General features: G+C 45.6%; 1 protein-coding gene across 5 annotated transcripts in view; it reads right to left on the reverse strand.

Annotated features, from left to right (window-relative positions):
• The window catches only part of LOC147108420 (tropomyosin alpha-1 chain), a 177105-nt gene that overhangs the window by 28004 nt on the left and 122192 nt on the right, over positions 1 to 26909 (reverse strand). For all 5 annotated transcript variants that reach the window (XR_015080589.1, XM_086005040.1, XM_086005042.1 and 2 more), the window contains 6 exons: positions 12953 to 13086; positions 10954 to 11071; positions 8985 to 9055; positions 3465 to 3540; positions 1546 to 1608; positions 568 to 637 (listed from right to left, as the gene is read on the reverse strand). Coding sequence is in view for 4 of the 5 variants with exons in the window: in XM_086005040.1 (XP_085861166.1) it covers positions 568 to 637; positions 1546 to 1608; positions 3465 to 3540; positions 8985 to 9055; positions 10954 to 11071; positions 12953 to 13086 (532 nt within the window). In the remaining variant the exon portion in view is untranslated. The remainder of the gene's footprint in view (positions 1 to 567; positions 638 to 1545; positions 1609 to 3464; positions 3541 to 8984; positions 9056 to 10953; positions 11072 to 12952; positions 13087 to 26909) is intronic.

The following is a 26909-nucleotide window of genomic DNA, read 5'->3' on the forward strand; positions in this document are numbered from 1 at the left end:
ACTGGCTTACAAGAGTTATCGAGCTGCACATGTGGGAAAGCTCAGGGGTGGGCGATTATGGTGGTCGATGGACTGACCGACTGTTGCCAGGCTCAATAACTCCTCGCAGCCGATTCCACCAGCTCCCAGGCTGTGGATCTGTGTGAGATGGAGAGTCATCATGGTTTAAACAACGAGGACAAAAATAAACACAATAGGGTTTTTAATAGGTCTAATACAGTCAGTAACCACAGTACTAAGGTACAAAACAGCTTTCAGTGCCTCGAGAGAAGTGGAGATGTCATCAGAAAAACCCCCTCTTGTAGCCTCTGCTCCCTACCTGGCCTGACCATGCAGGTTGGCTTAATCTCTGTACACAGCAATAGGAAATAGTCTAGCCGACTGATTGCCCTATTATAGCTTTCATATCAGTGTCCAAGAGAGAAAAGAAAGAATGAGAGAGAGAGAGAGAGAGAGAGAGAGAGAGAGAGAGAGACAAAAGCGAGAGTGAGTCAGTCAATTGAGAGAGAAACAGAGACACAAGCAATTGGCTCGTGGCATTATTAAATACAATGAGAAATCCTGTACCTTCCAGGTCATCAATGCTCTTTTCCAGTTTGGCAACAGTCCGTTCAGCAAACTCCGCACGAGTTTCCGCCTGTGAATCAGAACCAATATTAACAGGATTATCAAAAGACCAAGAGGGAAAGTAAAGAGATCATCCTTATGGAACTGCAACTATCGATGCACTCAAACGGGCTCGGTTACAAACAGGAACACACTTTGGGGGTGGGCTGGGAAGAGAAGGAGTGCCATTGAAGCCAGGCTGGATTTGAAAACAGCCATTGGACATTCAGCTACATACCAGTACTTGGGACAAGGGAGGTCAGAAAACAGTTTGGAGGTCTGGTATCCAAGGGCCTGACCTGTACACAGCTGTGCTTAATTTCTCAATTAACAGACTGCACTTCTTCCTAGGTTTATAAATTACCTCTTATTCCTAACCGCACAACTGGAGGTTACATTTTGAAACACAATCCCACAGGCAACAATCCAGTGTGGCCCAACCCAATGACTTCACCACTAGAAGGTGCTAATTCTAACGGCACGGCAAAAAAGGGCAATATACCATTTTGTACAATGCTGTAAAAAGTAATATTGCACGGATAACTGAAGGCTTTGCCTCACATTCCCATCTAAACCCATCCAAGGGACATCAGTGGGCTGGTTGTACAGTTCTAAAGCTGGGTGGGGGATGGGAAGAGAAAGAATTTGAATGATAAACATTGCGACAGATAAGAACTGTAAACATTCAGACAATGACCTCCCTGACTCTCCGACAGACAGCGTCAGTCGAGGCAGTTACTGATTAACCCAGACTGGTAGAAAGCAATGAAATAAATGTTCATTTAAATGGCGTGCTCCTGCGCTGAGCGTGTGCCGAGGGAAATAATTCACCAAACCCACATTTATACCACCCAAGGCAGGACTACTTTATTAATACAAAACACATGTTCAGTTAAATTCAACCACCACAGTATTAGCAGGGTTTCATTAATGACCCACCTCCTTGAGTTTGTCAGTCAGAATCTTGATCTCATCCTCATACTTGTCCTCTTTCTCAGAGTACTGTCAATAGAAAGATCAGTTAGTGACAGAGCCAAGACTCCAGGCAACAGCGATTCCGATCACAATCCCGTTAAACCCAATTATCAGAAATCAAAGGAATTTATCATTTTCTTTCAATTAGGAGCATGCTGTCCCCATTAGGAACATAAGGAGGCCATTCAGCCCCTCGAGCCTGTTCCACCATTTAATTAGATCATGGCTGATCTGTACCTCAGCTCCATTTACCCACCTTCACGCCATATCCTTCAATACTCTTACCTAACAAAAATCTATCGATCTCCGTTTTGAAAGCTCCAATTGTCCCCCAGCATCCTCAGCCTTTTGGGGGCGGGGGCGGGGGGGGTAGAAAGAAAGACTGTGTTCTAGATTTCTACTACCCTTTGTGTGATGAAGTGCTTCACTTCGGAATGGCATGGCTATTAAGGGATGTACCAAGCCATCAAGTCATGATGCTCATTTATTGGTGACTAAACCCACCCTATTCGTCACTCCCTGAAGGTGACTGAGGGGAAAGTGTTGTGCAGTTGTGGGTAAGAGTATAAGAACACCACATCAAGGGACTGGTGGATATTGGTGAATGGGTGGCATCTGTCCTCCTAACCCATCACACCACCGCCCACAACACACTCTGGCAAACTGGTTGACGCATGGGCTGTTATCAGAGCTCGGGATCCCCTGACGGATTTTTTGTGAACATTTGCAAATTTACCATCATGCAGCAGAGAGGCTGGGGTGGGAGAAGTCGTTTCAAGGAAATCCTTTAAGATCAGACAATGATACAGAAACAATTTTTATTTTACAATAGTGAAAAACCACACAGCAAAAGACCACAAAACATAAATTTTACTGGGTAGAATCTCACAGACAACCAACCAATGAAATTGTTCTGCGATGCAGCCAAACCCCTGCTGAGTATCATCTCCAGTGGTACCCTGGGACAGACCCCGAGTTTGTTGCTCGTGAGCAGTAAAACAGAACCTGCCTGTGGAGCTGCAGTCAGAGGATCAGCACTCACTGAAAAGTGCAACCAGGAATGACATCCAATATGTCACTGACCAGTATTGGCAGGTAGACGAGAAGCAGTCATTGGTGACCAGGTAACACACATTAGGTTTGCAGCCAACCAGTGGACCAGCCCTACGAGGCTCGGGCGGGTCCGAGTGTTAGCAAGGCTCGGGCGGGTCCGAGTGTTAGCAAGGCTCGGGCGGGTCCGAGTGTTAGCAAGGCGTGGCTCAGTTGGGAGCACTCTTGTCTCTAAGTCAGGAGGTTGTGGGTTCAAGTCCCACTCCAGAGATTTGAGCAAATAATCCAGACCGACACTGCAGTGCAGTGCTGAGGTGCTGTCTTTTGGATGAGATGTTAAATGGAGGCCATATCTGCCCTCTTAGGTGGACATAAAACATCCCATGGCACTATTTAAGAGCAGTAGAATTCTCCCGTGTCCTGGACAATATTTCTCCATCAACCAACATCACTAATAAAGCAGGTGATCTGGTCATTGACACATTGCTGTTAGTGGGAGCTTGCTGTGTGCAAATTAGCTGCCGCATTTCCTACATTACAACAGTGACTACACTTCATAACTACGTCATTGGCTGCAAGGCACTTTGGGACGTCCTGAGCTCACAAAAGGTGCTATACAAATGCAGGTTTTTTTTGGATTAGCTCACTACTCCAAAACCTTGCTCAGTCTCCATGAGTTGAGGAAATTCCTAACTTCGGGAGGTGCATAGGAATCTGGGAATGGTTTAGTACAGAGAGGGAAAAGAAAACAGGAAAAGCCCAAACCACTGTTTCAAGTTTGATTCAAACCTAATTTCCTTGAGCAAATGAGAGCAAGGAAAGCAGAGTTTCACCTTGTCTGATTGAGCCTCCAGTGACTTGAGATTGTTGGTGACATTTTTCAGTTCTTCTTCTAGGTCACCACACTTCCTGTGCAAAGGAGACGAGGCTAGAGTGAGAGAATTCAACAACACCGTGCGCAACAGAAGCCAATGCTAAAACCCACACAGCGATGGATAGAGGGAAAGGGGAGCTGGAGTAGCTGTACCTATTGGGAATAACACAATGGCAGTAGAAACAAGTGACGCAGCGATAGATAGAGGGAAAGGGGAGCTGGAGTAGCTGTACCTATTGGGGATAACACAATGGCAGTAGAAACAAGTGACGCAGCGATCAGCAAGACAGAAATAGAATCCATGTGGATAGAGATAAAAGATAATAATGGATCAATCACTAATAGGGGTAATCTACAGACCTCCTAATAGTGGAAGGGAGGTGGAGGAAGAAATATGCAAACAAATTAGGGAAATTAGTAAAAAACATAGAGTAATAATCATGGGGAATTTTAACTACCCCGATATTAATTGGCCAGAAGAGGTAGGTAAAGGGGATAAGGGAATGGAGTTCCTACAATATGTACAGGACTCCTTTCTAACCCAGTATGTAAAAAGCCCAACAAGGGAGGATTAATTATTGGACCTAGTGATGGGGAATGAACCAGAGTAGATAAATGAGGTAAAAGTAAGGGGACAACTAGGCAATAGTGACCATAATATAATACGCTTTAAGATAATAATCGAGAAGGACATAAGCATGAAGAAGACCAGGGTAATAGATTGGAGAAAAGCTGATTGAGGGGCCGAGAATAAAACTTGGGAAAATAAAATGGACAACAATATTGGCAAACAATGACGCAGCACAGCAATGGGAAACATTTAAAACGGTGTCAAGAGTCCAGGAAAAATATATTCCGCTAAAAAAAACGAAACACTAATGGGACACCGTAGATGAATAAAGCCATAAGGGAAAAATTGAGGGCGAGGAAAGAGGCATACATTAAGTAAGTTTGTAGCAGGGGAGAGCATGATAAGGGAGAATACGAAGAGACGAGAAGTCAAAAAAATAATTAGGAAGGCAAAGAGGAACTATGAAATTAAATTATCAAGGGACATAAAATAAAATAGCAAAATATTTTACAGACACAATTAAAAAAAAAAGGAATGTCAGGATAGGAATAGGGCCACCAAGGGATGGACAGGATAATACCACAGGCAACAATAGAGAGATGGCAGAAATATTAAATAATTACTTTGCTTCAGTATTTACCAGGGAGACAGAACAGGTGGACAGGACGCCGGAAGGTGAGATTAGAAATGAAATAAATGCATTTGAAATAAAGGAGATATATTAAATAAACTGATCAAACTTAGAGCCCCTGGTCCGGATGGATTACATCCATGCATTTTAAAAGAATATAGGGAAGAGATAGCAGAGGCATTACTACATATAGTTAACAATTCGTTAAAAAATGGTGTAGTACCAGAGGACTGGCGGATAGCTAACATAATACCTATATTTAAAGGGAGATAAAACATGTCCAGGGAACTATAGACCAGTCAGCTCATCAGTGGTAGGAAAAACAATGGAATCCCTACTAAAGGAGAAAATAGAACATCTAGAAGCCAAAAATCGAATAATGAATAGTCAACATGGATTTCAAAAGGGAAAGTCTTGCTTGACCAACCTCATTGAATTTTTTTGAAGAGGTAACAGAATGTAGGCAATGTAGATGATGTAATTTATCTAGATTTTCAAAAGGCCTTTGATAAGGTACCACATAATAGACTAAAGAAGGTCAGAGAATGCGGAGTCAGGGGACAAGTAGCAGAATGGATAGCTAGCTGACTTCAAGACAGAAAGCAGAGTGGGAGTAAAGGGTAGCTATTCACAGTGGTAGAAGGTGGATAGTGGCGTTCCACAAGGCTTAGTGCTGGGACCACCGTTATTCACAATTTATATTAACGATTTAGACTTTGGAATCAAAAACACAATTTCTAAATTTGCAGATGACACCAAATTTGGGGGGTGGGGGTGGAAATAGTCAATACCGAGGAGGACTGCAACAAATTACAGGAGGATATTAATAAAATTGCATAGAATTGGCAAATGAATTTCAACACAGATAAGTGCATTACATTTTGGTAGCAAGAATAGGGAGGTCACTTATCACCTGGAGGGTTGGTGGGGTAGAGGAGCAAAGGGATCTGGGAGTACAAATACACAAATCGCTAAAAGTAGCCACACACATTAACAAGGCCATAAAAAGCAATCCAAGCACTAGGGTTTATTTCTAGAGGAATGGAATTGAAAAGTAGTGAAGTTATGCTAAACTTGTATCGAACCTTGGTTAGACCACACTTGGAGTACTGCATACAATTCTGGTCGCCCTATTATAAAAAAGGATATAGAGGCACTGGAGAGGGTGCAGAGAAGATTTACAAGGACGATACCAGAAATGCGAGGGTATAAATATCAAGAAAGGATAAACAGGCTGGTCTTGAAAAGAGAAGGGTGAGGGGTGACCTAATTGAGGTCTTTAAAATTATGAACGGTTTTGATAGAGTAGATAGAGAGAGATTATTTCCACTTGTGGGGAAGAACATAACTAGAAGTCACCAATATAAGACAACCACCAAGAAATCAAAGAGGGAATTCAGAAGAAACTGCTTTACCCAGAGGGTGGAACTTGTTACCGCCGGGAGTGGTTGAGGCAAATAATATAGATGCATTTAAGGGGAAGCTAGAAAAGCATGAGAGGGAGAAGGGAATAGAGGGTTAATGCTGAGAGTTAGATGAGGAAAGATGGGAGAGGCTCGAGTGGAGCATAAACGCCGGCATGGACTGATTGGGCCGAATGGCCTGTTTTTGTGCCATATATCCTATGTATGTAATCCAATCCAATGTAATGCATCTTGTCCTTTTCAATAACTATTCTAAATCTGATATTATGATCACTGTTCCCCAAATGTTCTCACACTGAAATATGCTCCACTTGCCCTAGTTCATTCCCCAGAACTAGATCCTGCACTGCTTCCTTCCTGGTTGGGCTAGAAACACATTGATCAAGAAAGTTCTATCCCCCTCTTTACCCTTTGCACTTTTATTATCCCAGTCTATATTAGGATAATTGAAGTCCCCCATTATCACTACTCTGTAGTTCTTGCATCTTTTTGTAATTTGCTTGCAAACTTACTCCTCTATCTCCTTCCTGCTATTTGGTGGCCTATACTATACACCCAGTAGCGTAATAGCTCCTCTATTGTTCCTTAACTAACTAAATAGATTCTGTCTTTGACCCCTTAACTACATCATCCCTCTCCAGTGCTATAATAGTTTCTTTGATCAAAACTGCCATCCCCAGCCTCCTTTTTTCCTTCCCTACCTTTCCTGAATATTTTGTAGCCAGGAATATTAAGTTCCCAATCCTCCCCTTCTTTGAGCCAGGTCTGTTATTGCCACCATATCACAGTCCCAGGTGGCGACTGGTGCCTGCAGCTCACCAACCTTATTTACCCCGCTCCGTGCATTTACGTACATGTACTCCAGACACATCTTGGACTGCTTCACATTTGCCCCCTTTCTGATTCCTCCTATTTCTGAACCATTGTTTACTCTCGTGCTACTTGCCTCTCCCAGTCCTCTGTGCACCTTGTTTCTCTACTCTAATGATTCATCCTGGTGCCCATCCCCCTGCCAAAATTAGTTTAAACCCTTCCCCACAGCACAAATTAACCTTCCTGTGAGGACATTGGTCCCAACTCTGTTGAGGTGCAACCCATCCACCTTGAACAGGTCCCTCCTGCCCCAGAAATCTGCAGCCCTCCCTCCTGCACTATTTCTCCAGCCACAATTAATCTGTTTTATCCTACTATTCCTACACTCACCAGTGCGTGGCACTGGGAGTATAAGGGAATGGTATTATAGAGGTTATGTTACTGGATTAGTAATCCAGAGGCCTGGACTAATGATTCGGAGATGTGAGTTCAAATCCCACCACGGCAGCTGGGGAATTTAAACTTCAGTTCATTAAATAAATCTGGAAAAAAAAAGCTAGCATCAGCAATGGTGACCATGAAACTATCGGATTGTCGTAAAAACCCATCTGGTTCACTAATGTCCTTTAGGGAAGGAAATCTGCCGTCCTTACCTGGTCTGGCCTATGTGTGACAGCAATGTGGTTGACTCTCAAGTGTCCTCTTAAATGACCTAGCAAGCCACTCAGTTACATGGCTCAAGGGCGGCTCACCACCACCCACATCCCATGAACGAATTAAAAAAAAAAAAATCAAGAAACTACTACAGTACCTTTGAGGTCCTACTCCTGAAACTCTGACTGCAGGACCTCAACCCATTTCCTTTCTAGGTCATTGGTTCCCATGGACCATGACTACTGGCTGTTCCCCTTCCCTCTCAAACACACCATGCAGGGCTCACATCAGCGGTTGCAGAAACGCCTGTTTAACCCCCTAACTATTGAATCCCCCATGACCACTGCATTTCTACACATTGCTGTGCCCCCCCATACAGTTACTTGCCCCACAGTGCTGTGGATGTGCTCTAGATTGCACTCCCCTTCCCACAGGGGAAATCACTGCACAAACCCTCACACCAAAATTACGCACATTAACAACCCCACCCCCACCAAAATCACCGCACATAAAACCCCCTCCCCACCAAAATCACCGAACATAAACCCCCCATGAAAACCACCACATAAAACCCACCCATCAAAACCACATAAAACCGCCCCACCAAAACCACCGCGCATAAACCCCCCAAAATCACCGCACATACAACACCCCCCCACCAAAATCACCACATAAACCCCCCACCAAAACCACATAAACCCCCCCACCAAAAACCACCATACATAAACTGCCCCCCACCAAAATCACCGCGCATAAACCCCCTCCCCACCAAAATCACAAATCCCACCCCAAAATCACCATACATAAACCCCATCAAAATCACCGCACATAAAAGCCCGCCCCACCAAAATCACCGTACATAAAACCCCCTCCCCCACCAAAATTACATAAACCCCACCACCAAAATTACATAAACCCCATCAAAATCACCATACATAAAACCCCCTCCCCCACCAAAATCACCGCACATAAAGCCCCCTCCCCACCAAAATCACCGCACATAAACCCCCCCACCAAAATCACCGCACATAACCCCCCCCCGACCAAAATCACCGTACATAAAACCCCTAACCTAAAAATCACCACCTATTATATCGGCTGGGGAACCATTGGCCATTTCAGTGATTTGAATGTGTAATCCTGCGGTAGTCGAAGGCTCCGGGAGAGACTGTAGTCTCAATGGCACAAAGCCCTGTCCTGCCGTTTCATGTTCGCCAAGAAACCAAAAGATCCACCAAACTGTGGTGCTGGTTTCACACAGCAAGGGTTTAGTTAAAAAAATTATTTAAACCCAGCCCGTGAACCAACAGATAGAACTGAAATAATTTATTGAACATGCGTTAGTACAGTCTTACAAAGTTTCAACCCATCCAGCTAGGGACTTACATCTCAGAGACCTCAGCACGTTCCTCAGCACGCTCAAGCTCTCCTTCCAGAATGACGAGTTTACGAGCAACCTGCACAGAACAAATAAAGTCAGCATCACAAGGAATCCGCACGCAACAAACTCGCTTGAAACCACACCGTCCACAAACAGCATCTCCTACCAGCATGGGGGAGATCACGGCCGATCTCCATTCACCCGGCTTAACTCCATACAAGACTAAACTACTCAAATAATTTTTCGGTTCAAAAGGTGGTTTTACTGGTTGTTGAATAACATACTGAGCACAGCGCAAGTATAATTAGTAGAGGCCCAGTCCACATTAAGTGGTAGCTGAGCACTTTCACCAAAAGGACTGCAGCCGTTCAAGGAGAAGGCCCATCACCACCACCTCAGGGCAACAATTATGAACTTCACAACAACACCCACATCTAAACTCACAGCACCCTGTGTGAAGAGTCACTCTAAACCCATAGCACCGTGTGTGAAGAGTCACTCTAAACTCACAGCACCCTGTGTGAAGAGTCACTCTAAACCCATAGCACCCTGTGTGAAGAGTCACTCTAAACTCACAGCACCCTGTGTGAAGAGTCACTCTAAACCCATAGCACCCTGTGTGAAGAGTCACTCTAAACCCATAGCACCCTGTGTGAAGAGTCACTTTAAACTCTCAGCACCCTGTGTGTAGTCACTCTAAACCCATAGCACCGTGTGTAGAGTCACTCTAAACCCATAGCACCGTGTGAAGAGTCACTCTAAACCCATAGCACCCTGTGTGAAGAGTCACTCTAAACCCATAGCACCCTGTGTGAAGAGTCACTTTAAACTCATAGCACCGTGTGAAGAGTCACTCTAAACCCATAGCACCCTGTGTGAAGAGTCACTCTAAACCCATAGCACCCTGTGTGAAGAGTCACTCTAAACCCATAGCACCCTGTGTGAAGAGTCACTCTAAACCCATAGCACCCTGTGTGAAGAGTCACTTTAAACTCATAGCACCGTGTGAAGAGTCACTCTAAACCCATAGCACCCTGTGTGAAGAGTCACTCTAAACCCATAGCACCCTGTGTGAAGAGTCACTCTAAACCCATAGCACCCTGTGTGAAGAGTCACTCTAAACCCATAGCACCCTGTGTGAAGAGTCACTCTAAACCCATAGCACCGTGTGTAGAGTCACTTTAAACTCACGGCACCGTGTGTGTAGAGTCACTCTAAACCCATAGCACCCTGTGTGAAGAGTCACTCTAAACCCATAGCACCCTGTGTGAAGAGTCACTCTAAACCCATAGCACCGTGTGTAGAGTCACTCTAAACTCACGGCACCCTGTGTGAAGAGTCACTCTAAACCCATAGCACCCTGTGTGAAGAGTCACTCTAAACCCATAGCACCCTGTGTGAAGAGTCACTCTAAACCCATAGCACCCTGTGTGAAGAGTCACTCTAAACCCATAGCACCCTGTGTGAAGAGTCACTCTAAACCCATAGCACCGTGTGTAGAGTCACTCTAAACTCACGGCACCCTGTGTGAAGAGTCACTCTAAACCCATAGCACCCTGTGTGAAGAGTCACTCTAAACCCATAGCACCCTGTGTGAAGAGTCACTCTAAACCCATAGCACTGTGTGAAGAGTCACTCTAAACTCACAGCACCCTGTGTGAAGAGTCACTCTAAACTCACAGCACCCTGTGTGAAGAGTCACTCTAAACTCACAGCACCGTGTGAAGAGTCACTCTAAACCCATAGCACCCTGTGTGAAGAGTCACTCTAAACCCATAGCACCCTGTGTGAAAAGCCATGTTTAACCCTTGCTGCACTAATTGAACAGCTTACATTTTAACGGGAAACAGCAGTGTCAGTCATTGGCCTAGTGCCTGGTGATATTGGTTACAGTGATTCCACGAGAGTGCTGCTGGTTAACGAAGAGCAGTGTTTTGAACCTTATTATTAACAGGACGACTTGCTGGTGCTCACCTCCTCATATTTGCGATCAGCCTCTTCTGCAATGTGTTTCGCCTCCTTCAGCTGCAGCTCCTGAAGCTCCATCCTCTCCTCATCCTTCAACGCACGGTTCTCAATTACTTTCATACCTCTGTTGAGTAAACACACCAGCGATTAAACCAGCAATGGGAGCAGTATGGAGCTCTAAAGCACTGAACTTCCAACAGGTAAATCAATGTGAACTCAACCAATGCAGTGAAGGGCCAAATGGGATCTGTTAAGTGTAGCATTAGTATAGTCTGCCAAAGTAAGGTGGCAACACTGGCACGGCACTAAAAGTTGTAGATTCTGAGGGCTTGACTACAAAGCATTGCCCTGTCGTCATTGTGCTGAAAACCAATGCAATTTCCAATCTAAGTGTACTCAAGATCAACAGATGTCAAGTAGAAGAATGGGCCAGGGACACCCACTCCCATTAGAAGATGATGAATGATGTTTGACCAAAATAAAATGAGTTTCAGCAGCTCGTCTTCCAAACCAATTCACATAAAATTACACGGAACCTACAGCACAGAAATAGGTCATTTGGCCCAACTGGTCTATGCCGGCCTTTATGCTCCACATGAGCCTCCACCGCTTCATCAAACCCCATCAATACACCCTTCTATTACCTTCCCCCTCAAGTGTTTATCTAGCTTACCCTTAAACCCTTTTCAAACCAGGACCGAGTCCAAGTCCACCACAACAGAAAGGAGATGGCCATGGTCATAGTCACTATGCCCATAGTCTGACTCTTGGGGTTTTCAAACAAAATGCCCTGCTCAGAATAGCACATAGACAACGCACACTAAACCCAAGCCAATGGCAGACTTTCCAAAGGCTGTCAGGGCTGAATAACTTGGGTTGCAACATAACAACCACCTGTATTTATATAGCACCTTTAACGTAGTAAAACGTCCCAAGGTGCTGCACAGGAGTATTTTAAGACAAAAAATGTGACACCGAGCCACATGAGGAGAAATAACTGCAGGTGACCACAAGCTTGGTCAAAGAGGTAGGTTTTAAGGAGCATTTTAAAAGGAGTAAAGAGAGGTAGCGAGGCGGAGAGGTTTAGGGAGGGAATTCCAGAGCTTAGGCAACAGGAGGCACGGCCACCAAAAGTTGAGCGATTATAATCAAGGATGCTCAAGAGGGCAGAATTAGAGGAGCGCAGAGATCTCGGGGGGTTGTGGGGCTGAAGGAGATTACAGAGATAGGAAGGGGCGAGGCAATGAAGGGATTTGAAAACAAGGATGAGAATTTTGAAATCGAGGCGCTGCTTAACCAGGAGCCAATGTAGGTCAGCGAGCACAGGGGTGATGGGTGAACGCGACTTGGTGCGAGTTAGAACACGGGCAGCGAAGTTTTGGATGACCTTAAGTTTATGGAGGGTGGAATGTGGGAGGCCAGCCAGGAGTGTGTTGGAATAGTCAAGTCTAGAGGTAACAAAGGCATGGATGAGGGTTTCAGCAGCGGATGTGCTGAGGCAAGGGCAGAGAAGGGCGATGTTACGGAGGTAGAAATAGGCGGTCTTTATTATGGTCGGAAGCTCATTTCAGGGTCAAATATGACACCAAGTTTGCCAACAGTGTGGTTCAGCCTCAAACAGATGTTAGGGAGAACATAAGAAATAGGAAGAGTAGGCCCTAGGGCCCCTCGAACCTGTTCAGCTGTTCAATAAGAGCATGGTTGATCTTTCACATCAACTCCACTTTCCTGCCCGATCCACATATCCTTTGATTTCCTTTGTGACCAATAATCTATCAATTTCAGCCTTGAATATACTCAACGACTGAGCATCCACAGCTCTCTGCGATAGAGAATTCCAAAGATTCACAACCCAACAGTAACACGTGACTGATATCCTGGAGTCTTCACTCCATCACTCTGGGAAGTTGGGAAACGTTTCACAGAACTCTTTGTGGGAGATTTATCCTGTGGTAATCGACCTTCCTCAGATTAAGGACGTTTGGCCGAGTTCAACACTGCTCACCTCTCGCTCTCGTCCGCTGCTTTCTCTGCCTCCTCCAGCTTCTGCAGGGCAGTGGCCAGACGCTCTTGTGCCCGGTCCAGCTCCTCCTCAACCAGCTGGATTCTCCGGTTGAGGGCAGCGACATCTCCTTCAGCCTGAGAAGGCAAAGCACACATTTTAGATCCGATCATCACAACGTTACTACTGTAGAAGGTGCAGTATAGCAAGACTGGCTAGCTGAAGGACCTCTCCTAGGCTCTGAAAGTTGGATAAACTTTCCAATGGTGAAGCTCAAGACCAGCTAAATAGAAGATACAAGCATTTTTTTTTACAAGTGCAGAACACAATGGTTTCAGGCTGTAATTGCTCATTCCTCGTTTTGATCCAGTGTGCAAAGAGTCTCCTTATATGAGTTAGGAGGGGAACTTATTAAATACACATCGGGACTACTAGATTCGCAAAGTAACCAATTAAAGGGCCTGCCTCTATTGAAATCTCAGACCAACAATAAAAGTTTCTTAAATACTGACATGGTGACACAATTTGTGGCGATTATCACAAAGACCCCAAACTCACAAAAAAAAACACCTTTCAGTTACATGGAGCACATCAATACCCTGAAGTTAAGAGTTACATGCAGTACATTACAATCCCCCCCCCCCCGCCACATGGAGAACATTAGCAACACCACCCCCCACAACATGGAACACATTAGGACTACCCATCCATCCACCCCACAATATCTCAATCATGCGGAGTTCACAAATGCACAACCGGTCCAAGTTAATTGGGTTGAATTTGCCTCTGTATTCACACTGTACAGCCTTGCAGAGATATGCTGAGCCTCCAACAACTACTTCACCACCACACGCAACAGAGATCATGATAGAAACATAGGAATTGCTAGACGGAAAAGACCAAGGTTCATCTAGTTCACCTTCTACCATCCCAGTAGTCACATGGTACAATGATACTGGAGTTGTTGGCCAATCACAGCGATCAATCTTTATCCATCAGTCTACAATAGACCCAGACATGAGGCGAGGAAAACCCCCAGTGGTGGAGAGCTTAGAGAACCAAAGGTCCAAAGTCACTTGCTCCTCCCAAGCTCGTTACACTCACCACACCTCATGTCTCAAATTACTCGTATACTGGATGCCAAAATGTTATTTTCTGAAAGAAATTTATCAAATTTGACTGCTTCCACTGTGTCTAGGGAGTCTGTTGCATAGATTGACCGCTCGCTCACTGAAATACTGTTTCTGCAGATTAGTTTTGAATTTCCCCCCTTCAAGCACAGGCCGTGTCCTCTGGTTCTACTGTTCTGGACACGGTGAAACAGCTAGTCATGGTCGACTTGATCTAAGCCCTTTAGAATCCTAAACAGCAACAATCACATCATCTCAATCTTCTCTTTTCCAGTGAGAACACACCCATGAACATGCACACTGCTGTCTATCCACAGCGAGAGTCTTGTGAAAAAGGAGACTGCTAACACACTTTCATGCCCAATTTACATATTCGCTTCTCACAATCCAATAGCTCTATCCCCTCACACAATAGCAAAATACTGCAGATGCTGGAAATCTGAAATAACAGAAAATGCTGGAAATACCCTGCAGGTCAGGCAGCATCGAGGAGAGAGAAACAGAGTCGAAGAGTCCCTGACTCGAAACGTCGATTCTGTTTCTCTCCCCCTGATGCTGCCTGACTTGCTAAGTGTTTCCAGCATTTTCTGTTAGCTCTATCTCCTCAATCAATCATTCTGGTTGCTCTCTTCTGTATCCTACATCTCCAGCCCTCAGCCTTTTGTTGGTTGTGAGGGAGAACTGGAAATTCAATCTATATGCCAACAGGGAAGGTGATAACATTACAGAGGGCAGTAGAAAGAAAGAACTTGCATTTCTATAGAACCTTTCACAACCTCAGGACCTCCCAAAGCACATCAAAGCCAATGAAGTACCAATGGGTTGTAGTCACTGGTGTAATCGAAGGAAATTATGCAGCCAATATGCACACAGCAAGATCCCACAAACAACAAGGAGCTAAACGACCAAATAATTTGGTTTTTGGTGTTGGTCGAGGGATGAGAAAGGAGGGAAAAATAAAAATAATTGGGTTGGTGGAAATTTTTTCCAAGTAGGACACTGTCTCACTCCTGGGCGCCAAAAGCAAATACATCTTTTATAAAAGTAGAAGTTCCTCAGTCTCACATCCCCAAGTTTTCTAAAAGGAGCCGGCCTGAAAACTGAAATCAGTTTGCGACAGGAGATGGGGAAAGAAAAACCCTCAAATTCAACATCAGACGACAAGACAAGGCCCAAGGGCAAACAGCTCAAAATAGTCAACACCGAGGTGCAAGAATATGACAAGTCTGCCAAAAAACTGCTCTCTGAAAGTCTCACTACTTTAGCACTTCCCTGGAACCATTGCTGCACTAACTTACTGAACGGGAAATGTAATTAGAAATCAGATGATCAGGGCTAGCCACAGTTCAGGAGGTGAAGGCACTGTGCTCTTTCCCTATATTTGTTCGGAGGATATGGGTGACACTGGCAGGGCCACATTTATTGCCCACGCCCAGTTGCCTAGTGGGCCTTTTCCTTGAGCCGCTGCAGCCTGTGCGCTGAAGGTACTCCCACAAAGGCATCAAGTAAGGAATTCCAAGATTTTGACCCAACAACAATTACTTGCATTTATATAGCAATTCTAACAAAGTAAAAATGTTCCAAGGGGTTTCACAGGAGCGTTATCACCAAAATTTGACACCGAGCAACCACGTCAGGTGACCAAAAACTTTGTCAAAGTGGTAGGTTTTAAGAAGGTGGCAGAGGTAGAGAGGCAGAGAGGTTGGGGGGGGGGGGGGGGGGGGTGGGCGGGGAAGGGGAATTCCAGAGCTTAAGGCCTAGGCAACTGAAGGCACGGCCGCCAATGGCAGAGCGATGTAAATCAGGGATGCTTAAGAGGCCAAAATTGGAAGAGCGCAGAGATCTCGGAGGGTTGTAGGGCTGAGAAGGCCACAGAGATAGGGAGGGGTGAGTCCATTGAGGGATGTGAAAACATGAATGAAAATTTTAAATTCGAGGCGTTGCTGGACCGGGAGCCAATGTAGGTTAACGAGCACAGGGGAACAAAGTTCAAAAGAATAAAACAACCTGGCTTTAATTAAATTTTAGTGACTTTTTTTGCTCAAGTTAAACCATGTCAAGTGTTGGGAAATAGAACAATTTTCCAATTTTTCACCCCCCAGTGTCAGCAATAAAGTATCCAAAAATAGTCAGTAGGATCTAGATTACCCCACTCTGAGCATTCCAAGGTCACTAACCACATGGGTTTGATGAAGAGCAAAGCTCTACACCTCACTGTGCCAACAACATGCATGGGACTTTACTTCTAGAACCCACGGGCCATCTGCTGAGATCAAGACTATAGTACAGAGTCAAATGGAATAGAGGGGAGAACCAAATCCGATACCATACCTGACCTGGGAGCAAGAATGGAGTGTTGCACTCACCAGTACTGATCAACAAATGAGAGCTCACTGATTCAAAATCAGTTTAAAGTGTTTTCAAACCAGCGATGAATTTGTTGTATGGTATTATACAAGTCACGGGCAAACCTTTTTCAGTTTTTCATTTAAAAAAAAAAAAAGACTTTCCATTTTCACAAGCAGGATGTTCAGTGAGGAGAGATGCAGAGATGCTTTGAAACACACCCAAATGGACAGCGCCAACAGGCACTGCAGCAAAACATGTTCACGGGGTACATTACAGACTGAGAACCCACAGCAGGAGAAGGAGCCCCCAGCTTTAACCCATGTTAAGAGTATGGAGTCTGCGAGGAGTTCACTGACCACCTCCCTACTCCGAGACTGGTGAGGACACAATGGAGCACCTGGCCATCCACCAACTATCCATCAGAACGGGAGCTGAATGATGTACCCAAGAGCAGTATATTTTGGTCTAAAACCATGCAGTTTCCTCACTCACTGCTTCCCAAAGATCCCTCCCTCCAACGCTGCTTATTAATTAATTCGAGAACAGCAACACTACCCAACACTGAAAGGAGGAAGTTCAACAACTGGGTCTCTGATGATTTTCCAGTTTTTTTGGTCCTTATACAAGTAATGTTTTTGTATTAGTGTTTAATTCATGGCCACTTCTCTTCCAGGAATGCCCACATAGAAACATAGAAGATAGGAGCAGCAGTAGGCCATTCAGCCCCTCGAGCCTGCCCCGCCATTCAATGCGATCATGGCTGATCATCCAAATTCAGTACCCGGTCCCTGCTTCTCTCCATACCCCTTGATCCCTTTAGCCTTAAGAAATATATCCAACTCCTTCTTGAATATATTTAATGAATTGGCCTCTACTACCTTCTGTGGTAGAGAATTCCACAGGTTCACCACTGTCTGGGTGAAGAAATTCCTCCTCATTTCTGTCCTAAATGTCCTACCCCTTATCCTTAGACTGTGACCCCTGGTTCTGGACTCCCCGGCCATCGGGAACATCCTTCCTGCATCTAGTCTGTCCAGTCCTCACAGAAATCACAGAAACCCCACAGTGCAGATAGAGGCCATTTCGGCCCATCGAGCCTGCACCGACACATATCCCACCCGATCCCCGTAACCCCTACACCAACACATATCCCACCCTATCCCCGTAACCCCACGTATTTAATCCCCCTAACACTAAGGGTCAATTTATCATAGCCAATCAACCTAACCCGCACATCTTTGGACTGTGGGAGGAAACCGGAGCACCCGGAGGAAACCCACGCAAACACGGGGAGAATGTGCAAACTCCACACAGACAGTCGCCCGAGGCTGGATTCGAACCCGGGTCCCTGGCGCTGTGAGGCAACAGTGCTAACCACTATAAGTTTCAATGAGATCCCCTCTCATTCCTCTAAACTCCAGCGAGTACAAGCCCAATCGACACAATCTCTCCTCATACGTCATTCCTGCCATCCCAGGTATCAGCCTGGTGAATCTTCGCTGAACTCCTTCCATGGCAAGAACATCCTTCCTCAGATAAGGCGACCAAAACTGCACACAATACTCAAGGTGCGGTCTCGCCAAGGCCCTGTACAACTGCAGCAAGACATCCTTGAAGAAGTTCTGCTCTTCGCTCCAAAGGGATTTCCGTTTGGCTCTTTTACCTTGTTCGTGAAACCTGTTATAACGCTAACTTTTTCCAGTTCTGACGAGGGTCATCGACCTGAAACATTAACTCTGTTTCTCTCTCCACAGATGCTGCCTGATCTGCTGAGTATTTTCCAGCATTTTCTGTGTTTATTTATTCATGTTTTTGTACTGCTGATTAAAATTCAAATATAGAAACACATTCAGGCGAATGAAGGTTTTTCACACAGAACTTGGCAGAACTCAGTTGGAATGGGACAGTCCCCTTAACCAAATTAAAAGAGACACTGTTTCACTGGCTGAAGGGAGTGTGGGGCAAAGAGCGAGGGAGGGGGAGCGCGTGAGGCGGAGGGGGCACGCGAGGCGGAGGGCGAGAGAGCAATCTTTGGTTAAAGCGGATGGAACAATGCAAGGTCGCAGTTGCTGACATTTAACAATGCCTACCTCTTCAAAAGGTAACCACCCCGCCACCCCCCCCCACGCCATTCCTCCTCGCCCTCTCTCTTTCTGACAGTGGGACCTTGCACTGTTCCAACTTCTGTAGTGAGACTGCTTTTGTCACTGCTTTGGTGAAGGAGCTCAGGCACTCCCCGTCAGACAATATACATCACAATGATGCAATGTGCGTTGTAAGTTAAGAGCTTCTCAAGAGCTCTGCAGAAGCAGCTTTAAGAGAGTTGCACGTGTTGACCATGTGTCGTGTGGTGGGGTGAAATGGAGACCTGCTCTGAATTTGCAAGAACCCACAGGAACGTGAAGAGATGTGATTGATGTAATGCAAGAAACGTGGGAGAGAAGCCCCTCTGCTCCCTCCCACTGCCAGCTCACTGATTCAAACACAAGTACAGAGGGGTTTTCGACTCACCATGTGGCATTGCTTCAACAACCAGGACTGGAGTACCTGGAATAACAGAAAATGCTGGAAAAACTCAGCAGGCCAGGCAACATCCGTGGAGAGAAATTAGAGTCGACGTTTCGGGTCGAACCCTTTTTCAAAACTGGAAAGGAAATGAAATAGATCGAAAGGCAGGGCTGGGAGAGAACAAAAGAAGTGAAGAGACATTAAGAGGTATTCAAAATGAGATGAGATGATGATAGGACTAGTGGAGACAAAAGACAGCTCTAGATTAGGTGTGAAATGTTCTGGCAGAATGAGAGACAGCTGCCATGTGGGAGAGAGAAAAAAAGGGGGGGGGAAAAAGGGAAAAACCAAAACAAAGGGGTGGATAAAAAATATAAGTAAAAATGTAATAGGGGCCGAGATTATGATCTGAAATTGTTGAACTCGATATTGAGTCCGGAAGGCTGTAAAGTACCTAATCGGAAGATGAGGTGCTGTTCCTCGAGTTTACGTTGAGCTTCCGTGGAACAATACAAGAGGCCAAGGACGGTGAGGTCCGAGTGGGAATGGAGCAGTGAATTAAAATGATAGGCGACCGGAAGCTCGGGGTCACCCTTACGGACAGAACGGAGGTGTTCCGCAAAGCGGTCACCCAATCTGCGTTTGGTCTCCCCAATGTAGAGGAGACCGCATCGTGAGCAGCGAATACAGTATACTAGATTGCAAGAAGTGCAAGTAAATCGCTGTTTCACCTGGAAGGGGTGTTTGGGGCCCTGGACAGTGGGAAGGGGGGAGGCATAGGGGCAGGTGTTATATCTCCTGCGCTTGCACGGGAAGGTGCCAGGCGAAGGGGAAGGGGTGCTGGGGATGATAGAGGAGTGGACTAGGGTGTCTCGGAGGGAGCGGTCCCTACGGAATGCTGAAACGGGAGGGATGGGGAAGATGCGTTTGGTGGTGGGATCACTTTGGAGGTAGCAGAAATGGTGGAGGATGATCCATTGAATGTGGAGGCTGGTGGGGTGAAAGGTGAGGAGAAGGGGAACCCTATCGTGGTTCCGGGAGGGAGGGGCAGGGTTGAGGGCAGAAGTGCGGGAGATAGAACGGACACGGTCGAGGGCCATGTCAACCACGGTAGAGGGGAATCCTCGGTTGAGGAAAAAGGAAGACATGTCGGAAGCACTGGTGTGGAAGGTGGCATCTGGAGTACCTGGAACTCGGTCACTGGACAGAAAGGTGTTTACTCTTTGGGAGTGTCCCAACTCGTAAACCTTAAATCAACTCAGTTATCGGAGCAGGACAGCCAGCTGGGAAATGGCAAGTCAGCGTGATTCTTACTGCACAGGGATCGAGTTTAATTAATCGACCTGACCATCAACAAGACCAAATATTCTCCCACACCTCTCCTCTTTCACCCCCGCCCCCACCTCCATTGTTGTCTGGGAGTTGATTCTAACTGTTGATCACTCGGTGACGAACTTCCTGATTTCAGTCTTAAATTTGGCTTTTACTAGTTTGAACCAGTGTCCTTTTGTCCTACTCTGAATTCAATTTAAAATAATTTTCCAGATTTACCTTTTCCGTTCCCTTAACTATCCTGTATCCCTCGATGAGATCACCTCTCAATCACCTCTGTTCCAGGATGAAAAGCCTACATCTTTCCAGCCTCCTAACTCAGACCCAGTCACTCAGGATCAATCTCATGGCTCTTCTCTGCCTCCAGTGACCAGAACATTGTAACCTTTGATCGTGACTTACTGTGACTTGTATTCTATTGTTTTGACCATATAGTTTATGGTCAAATGACTATTGAATTCCTTGACTGCTGCTCTGAATTGTCAGGACACGTTGAGCGTTGAGTCGCCTAAACTCCTAGATCGCTTTCAACATCCTTCAGATCCTCATCGAGGCAAGCCTGACCCCAGCCTATTGTCACAAAAGAAAAACCCCGTCCTTGTTTAGATGGGGCAAGTGCCAAGATGACTTGTTTCAGAACGACTCACTCCAGCTTGTGAGTTAGTCACAACAAAAAAGGATTTGCTGACATTTTCAGCCGGATTTATTAGCATCTGGGAGACTGTTACTGGAAAGGGAAAAGGGGGCAGTGACATCAAGAAATACAACCGGGAATGTTTAAATATAAACAGAAAGTAAATCAAACACAATTCCAATCTCGTTAAGTTAATCTCCCATTCTCTGGCTCTTTGGGGTGCAGGGAACCATGACTTGCATGCTTGTGGTGACATCATTCTGTAACCACACACCATAGAGGTAATCACAGAAATCACAGAAACCTCACAGTACAGATAGAGGCCATTTCGGCCCATCGAGCCTGCACCGACACATATCCCTCCCAATCCCCGGAACCCCTACACCAACACATATCCCACCCTATCCCTGTAACCCCACGTATTTAATCCCCCTAACACTAAGGGTCAATTTTTTTTTTTTTTTTTTTATAAATAGCCAATCAACCTAACCTGCACATCTTTGGACTGTGGGAGGAAACTGGAGCACCCGGAGAAAACCCACGCAAACACGGGGAGAATGTGCAAAGGTAGAACAGCGACAGGCCCACTCCAGGAGATGGGTGGACTGGACCCCTCTCCTTTGTTCTCCTGGGATGTATCACCACTCGATCTGGAAATCATCCAGGGAGCTTAAATCCACACTGTAAACTCTCAGTCCTTCACCCACCCCCAAACACCCCCATCTCTCCCAGACAGACACAGCCTGCTTTGTGTTACAGGGAGATCTGGATCCAGTGTCCCACCAGCGCTATCTGCACACAGGCCTCTCATCAAACAGAGGATGTTGCACTCTTGCGAGATAACCTACTCACACAGAACAATGTGAAGTGGTTAGTCACACAGTGAGACCCCTTAACTAAACTTGTAGTATCCAGTCAAGACACACTCGCAGCAAAACAGTAAAAAGAACTCAAAATGGCTCCAATGGTCCCAACATTGCCCTTCCTTGGAAGACCTCAAAGAGGAAAGGTCAAAAAGGCCCTGCACGAGGCACAGCGAGCTCACATCACTGATGACCTAGTCATCCACCGACTATCGCCAAGTGACGTAGCGAGAGCTACATTATGGAGATGAGAAGTGTAAATGCAACAATAATCGGCCAGGCGAGACAACCGGTGCTGATTGACGAGCTCGCAAGCTCCACTGCTGCTTAAAGAGATCACAGAATTGGGCAGCTCTTTAAGGGCTGCCTTAGGCCACGGGCTCTCGGGTGCTGAGGGCAAAACACCTCCCTTCAGTTCTTGCTGCAAACCCCTTTCTCCTGGGAATGGGGCCTTTCTTATCCAGTAGAAACAAAGATCACGTCTACAGCTGCCTGGAACTGCACCCCTCCCTCCAAACAGATGCAAACTGACGTACATGCAATGCACCCGAATCATTCATTACACAGAGGCCTGAGAATTAACCAAGAGAAAAGACAGCTTATCTAGTTAAAAAAATAACAACTCCAAATCTAAAGTCAGAGTTGGAAATATGTAAAACAAAGGCAGTGGAGGAGTCCAGAGCATAACCTTAGAATTAGAGCTAGGCTCTTCAGGGGTGAAAGAAATAACTTGCATTTCTATAGCACCTTCCACCACCTCAGGACGTCTCAAAGCACTTTACAGCCAATGAAGTACTTTTGAAGTGTAGTCACTGTTGTAATGTAGGAAACACAGCAGGCAATTTGTGCACAGCAAGATCCCACAAACAGCAAAAAGATAAATGACCAGATACTGTGTTATTAGGCCTTGGCTGAGGGATAAATATTGTCCCGGTGCAGAGCTCCCCATCTCTTCTTCAAAAATAGCGCCGTGGAACCTTTTACATTTACCAGAGTAGACAGGGCTTCTGTTTAACATCTCCTCCGAAAGACGGCATCTCTGACAGAGCAGCACTCCCTCAGTACCACACTTGGAGCGCCAGTTTATATTTTGGTGCTCAAGTCTCTGGAGTGGGACTTGAACAGACAACCTTCTGACTCAGATGCGAGAGTGAAGTCAGAATGCACTTCTTCACACAAAGGGTCATGGAAATCTGGAACACCCATGCACAAAGCTGTTGAGGCTGGCTCAATTGAAAATTTCAAAACTGATTTAAGCTTATTAAAAGTTATCTGTAACCAAGGCAGGTAAATGGAGTTGAGGTACAGATCAGCCATGATCTAACTGAATGGCTCAAGGGGCTGAATTGTCTCCTCCTGTTCCTATGCAGAGGGGCTTGCAGGAGAATGTGGCCATTCCCAGGAAAGTGAGAGCTCAAACTCAAATTATAACCAGAACCCCCGCATATTGACTGGGGATCTGTTTCGTGTGGTTAGTGCACTTTAAGCTCACATTGCTGCACTGGGTACAAACTGGCAATGCCATGAGCAGTATTCTCCCTCCCCTCACCCAGACACATCGAGAACTGGACTGCAGCTCACAAAGAAAGAGGGTCGAAATAACAACAGAAAATGCTGGAAAAACTCAGCAGGTCAGGCAACATCCGTGGAGAGAAATTTGAGTTGACGTTTCGGGTTTGACCCTTCTTCAAAACTGGAGAGAAAAGGAACTAGATCGAAGGCAGGGCTGCGATCGGACAAAAGAATAAAAGAACCAAAAGAAGTAAAAGAGATTAGAAGCTAGACAAGATGGTAATAGGCTGGGATTAGGTGTAAAGTGTACTGGCAGGGCAAAAGATAGCTGCCAGGTGTGAGAGAGAAACAAAAGGAAAGGGGGGGGGGGGGGGGAGGAAAGGAGTGGAAAAATATAAGTAAAAATGAAATAGGGGCCGAGGTTATGATCTGAAATTGTTGAACTCGATATTGAGACCGGAAGGCTGCAGAGTGCCTAATCGGAAGATGAGGTGCTGTTCCTCGAGTTTACGTTGAGCTTCCGTGGAACAGTACAAGAGGCCAAGGACGGTGAGGTCCGAGTGGGAATGGAGCGGTGAATTGAAATGACAGGCGACCGGAAGCTCGGGGTCACCCTTACGGACTGAACGGAGGTGTTCCGCAAAGCGGTCACCCAATCTGCGTTTGGTCTCCCCAATGTAGAGGAGACCGCATCGTGAGCAGCGAATACAAGAAAGAGGGTCGCATTGCTCTAGAGTGCCAGCCTGCAACTCCAACAAGGCAGGAAGTCTGTTCCTGTGAGAACTACTCCCTGTTACACACATGCAAAGGAGAGCCAGGAAATGACTGACTCCCATCAACACCAAACAGATTGCATTAAAGTGACATTCCCTTCAAAACGATCTCCGCCAATCAGCTACTGTGCTTCGGTGGAAGGATATTAGCTTAACAGGATTCGTCAATGTTCTCAGTTTAAGAGCAAACGGCAGAATTTCCGAGATCAGGGTCAGTTCTTGTAACCAAACTCCGCCCCTTTCTCCCTCTGATAGGACTTCACTTATTCCATATATGTTAAAACTCAGCTCAAGGAGGGCGAGTCATTGCTCGGGGCTGAGAGAATCAGATATACGGGCTCGCACTGATCTAGCACCCAGAGGATAGGGAAGGAAAGAGGGGGCAAAAAGCCATACATACCTCAGATGCCAATGTTCTTACACGCTTGCAGACTTCCTAAATTTCAGATCCTTTGAGATCTGTCAAGTATTTCCACTCCCTGAACAAAACACAAATCAAAATTTGACATCCCCCCTCCCCTCAGACAACCCTATAAATAGCACAGTTCAGATTCATGGGGTTTCACTTCCCCAGGAAAGGCCTCTTTCATTGCTCAGGCAACAGAGCAAGTTCTGATTCGGTCATCCTCAAGTTTAAAAAAAAATGATTTAAGATGGAGCTCGACCGAATGTAGAACTTGAACAGCCTTGAGAAAGGCCAAACTGCACAATTGTTAGGTCAAATTTCTAGTTTTACATTAAATGGTCTTCATATTAAGAGCATTTCCCACAAGCAGCAGTCTAGGAATTTAACACTCTGTAGACTGCAACACTGCAATTTAGAGTTTTGATACCAATGGCATTTTGACAGTACAACAGCCGATGTTTCCCAGACTCCGAACCCTGGAATGCAAATGGATTGTTAGTCAGTGGAGTTCCCAAGACGGTTGAAGTTAAACGGCCCTCTCCTGACTGGAATTTGCATTCAAACTTTTGACCCACAAGATCAACATAATTAGCATTAGAAATTCTTTGTTTTTTTGAGGCGAGGGGAGGAGGGAGACAAAGAGAGAAGGGAAGGGAAATCCTGCTGATGGCAATAAGCAGCAGCATTTAAGGCTCGAAATTCAGGCAAGTCATGAAAGCAAAGCCTAGGCTCCGAGGCCTCTGCGTGAGCAAGCCGATTCAGGACAATGAACGTGTGGCCTTCAGAAACCCAAGATTCTCCACGTAAGAGAACCTGCAGACATAGCCAGAGTTTGAAGAGTTCAAACTGGCTTCACCATTGTTACAGCAGCTCGGCTACAAAAACATTCCTACAACCATCCCATTAGTCAGCCTCTGGTATCAAGATCAAACATTATTACTGAATTACAAAGGCTTGACTGGAGGGCTAAAGAACTCATTAACTTCATTGGATCTAGATTGAGCTAAAATGACTAACTTCTTACACACTCTTTGGCAACAACTGGCTGAATCCTGAGTCAACGGAATTGGATACTGGGCCAAATAAGGGCTTTTGGTCAGATTGGTCATCTTTGGCTTTGACATATTTGCCCTGGTTCACTGGGTGAATGAACAAACCCACATCATTGGTCAATGGACTGGTTTAATTTATACCTTCAGGAAATCTAGTGCTGTAGCAAACTTTTTCAAAAAAGAATTTCATTAATGTGAACTTTTCCATGACATGCACGAAGGTTACGCTGACAGGATTGGATGAAGTAGGATGGGAGGAGGAGCATAAACACCAGCATGGACCTGTTGGGCCGAATGGCCTGTAAATTCTACGCAAGACTGGAATTCTGCTCAAAGACTCAATTTGTAAAGGCATCTACTCCTCCCACTCAGCCTGATTTCCAGCTTATTTCAACCTGGCTTCAAGGAGCTGGGCCATGACAATGAAATGATCCAATAGCTCTTCAACTCTTTCTGCCTAAATACTTCTTCCTTAATAATGAAGATTAAAGGCCTTTCTGAAATTAAAACAAGTTATTCATAGAACTTGAGCCAGAAAGCCAACTACAAACCCAGCTGTCTTTTGACCCAAGAAGATTTGAGTAGAAGAGTAAAGAAGTCTTACTGCAATTATATAGGGCCCTGGTGAGACCACACCTGGAGTATTGTGGACAGTTTTGGTCTCCTTACCTAAAGAAGGATATACTTGCCATAGAGGGAGTGCAACAAAGGTTCACCAGACTGATCCTAGAATGGGGGGATTGTCCTATGAGGACAGATTGAGTAGACTAGGCCTATATTCTCTGGAGTTTAGAAGAATGAGGGGTGATCTCATTTAAACATACAAAATTCTTACAGGGATTGACAGGGTAGATGCAGGGAGGATGTTTCCCCTGACTGGGGAGTCTAGAACCAGGGGGGTCACAGTCTCAGAATAAGGGGTCAGCCATTTAGGACTGAGGGGAGAAATTTCTTCACTCAGAGGGTGGTGAATCTTTGGAATTCTCTACCCCAGAGGGCTGTGGAGGCTCAGTCATTGAGTATATTCAAGAGATTGATAGATTTTTGGATATTAAGGGAATCAAGGGATATGGGGATAGTGCAGGAAAGTGGAGATGAGTTAGATCAGCCACGATCGCATTGAATGGTGGAGCAGGCTCGAGGGGCTGAATGGCCAACTCCTGCTCCTATTTCTTATGTTATGTTCTTCTGTTATTTCACACCAAGGAATTTGGAGAACAAAATCAGCCTGTTCCCCTCCCATTTCAGAGGGTTTTTAAAACACTCTCCAAGAAAAATATCACCACACCAGCAACTGCACCCAGACACAAGGGCTGTGGTCCAAAGCCCTTTGACCCTACAAGGTTCAATTTGAATCTGGAGATGGGGACGTGCAAACAAAAAACTGTAAATCCCTCATAC

The sequence above is a fragment of the Somniosus microcephalus genome, chromosome 13, assembly GCF_052327205.1.
Source record: "Somniosus microcephalus isolate GS21.2 chromosome 13, FLI_Smic_1.0, whole genome shotgun sequence".
NCBI classification, from domain to species: Eukaryota; Metazoa; Chordata; class Chondrichthyes; order Squaliformes; family Somniosidae; genus Somniosus; species Somniosus microcephalus.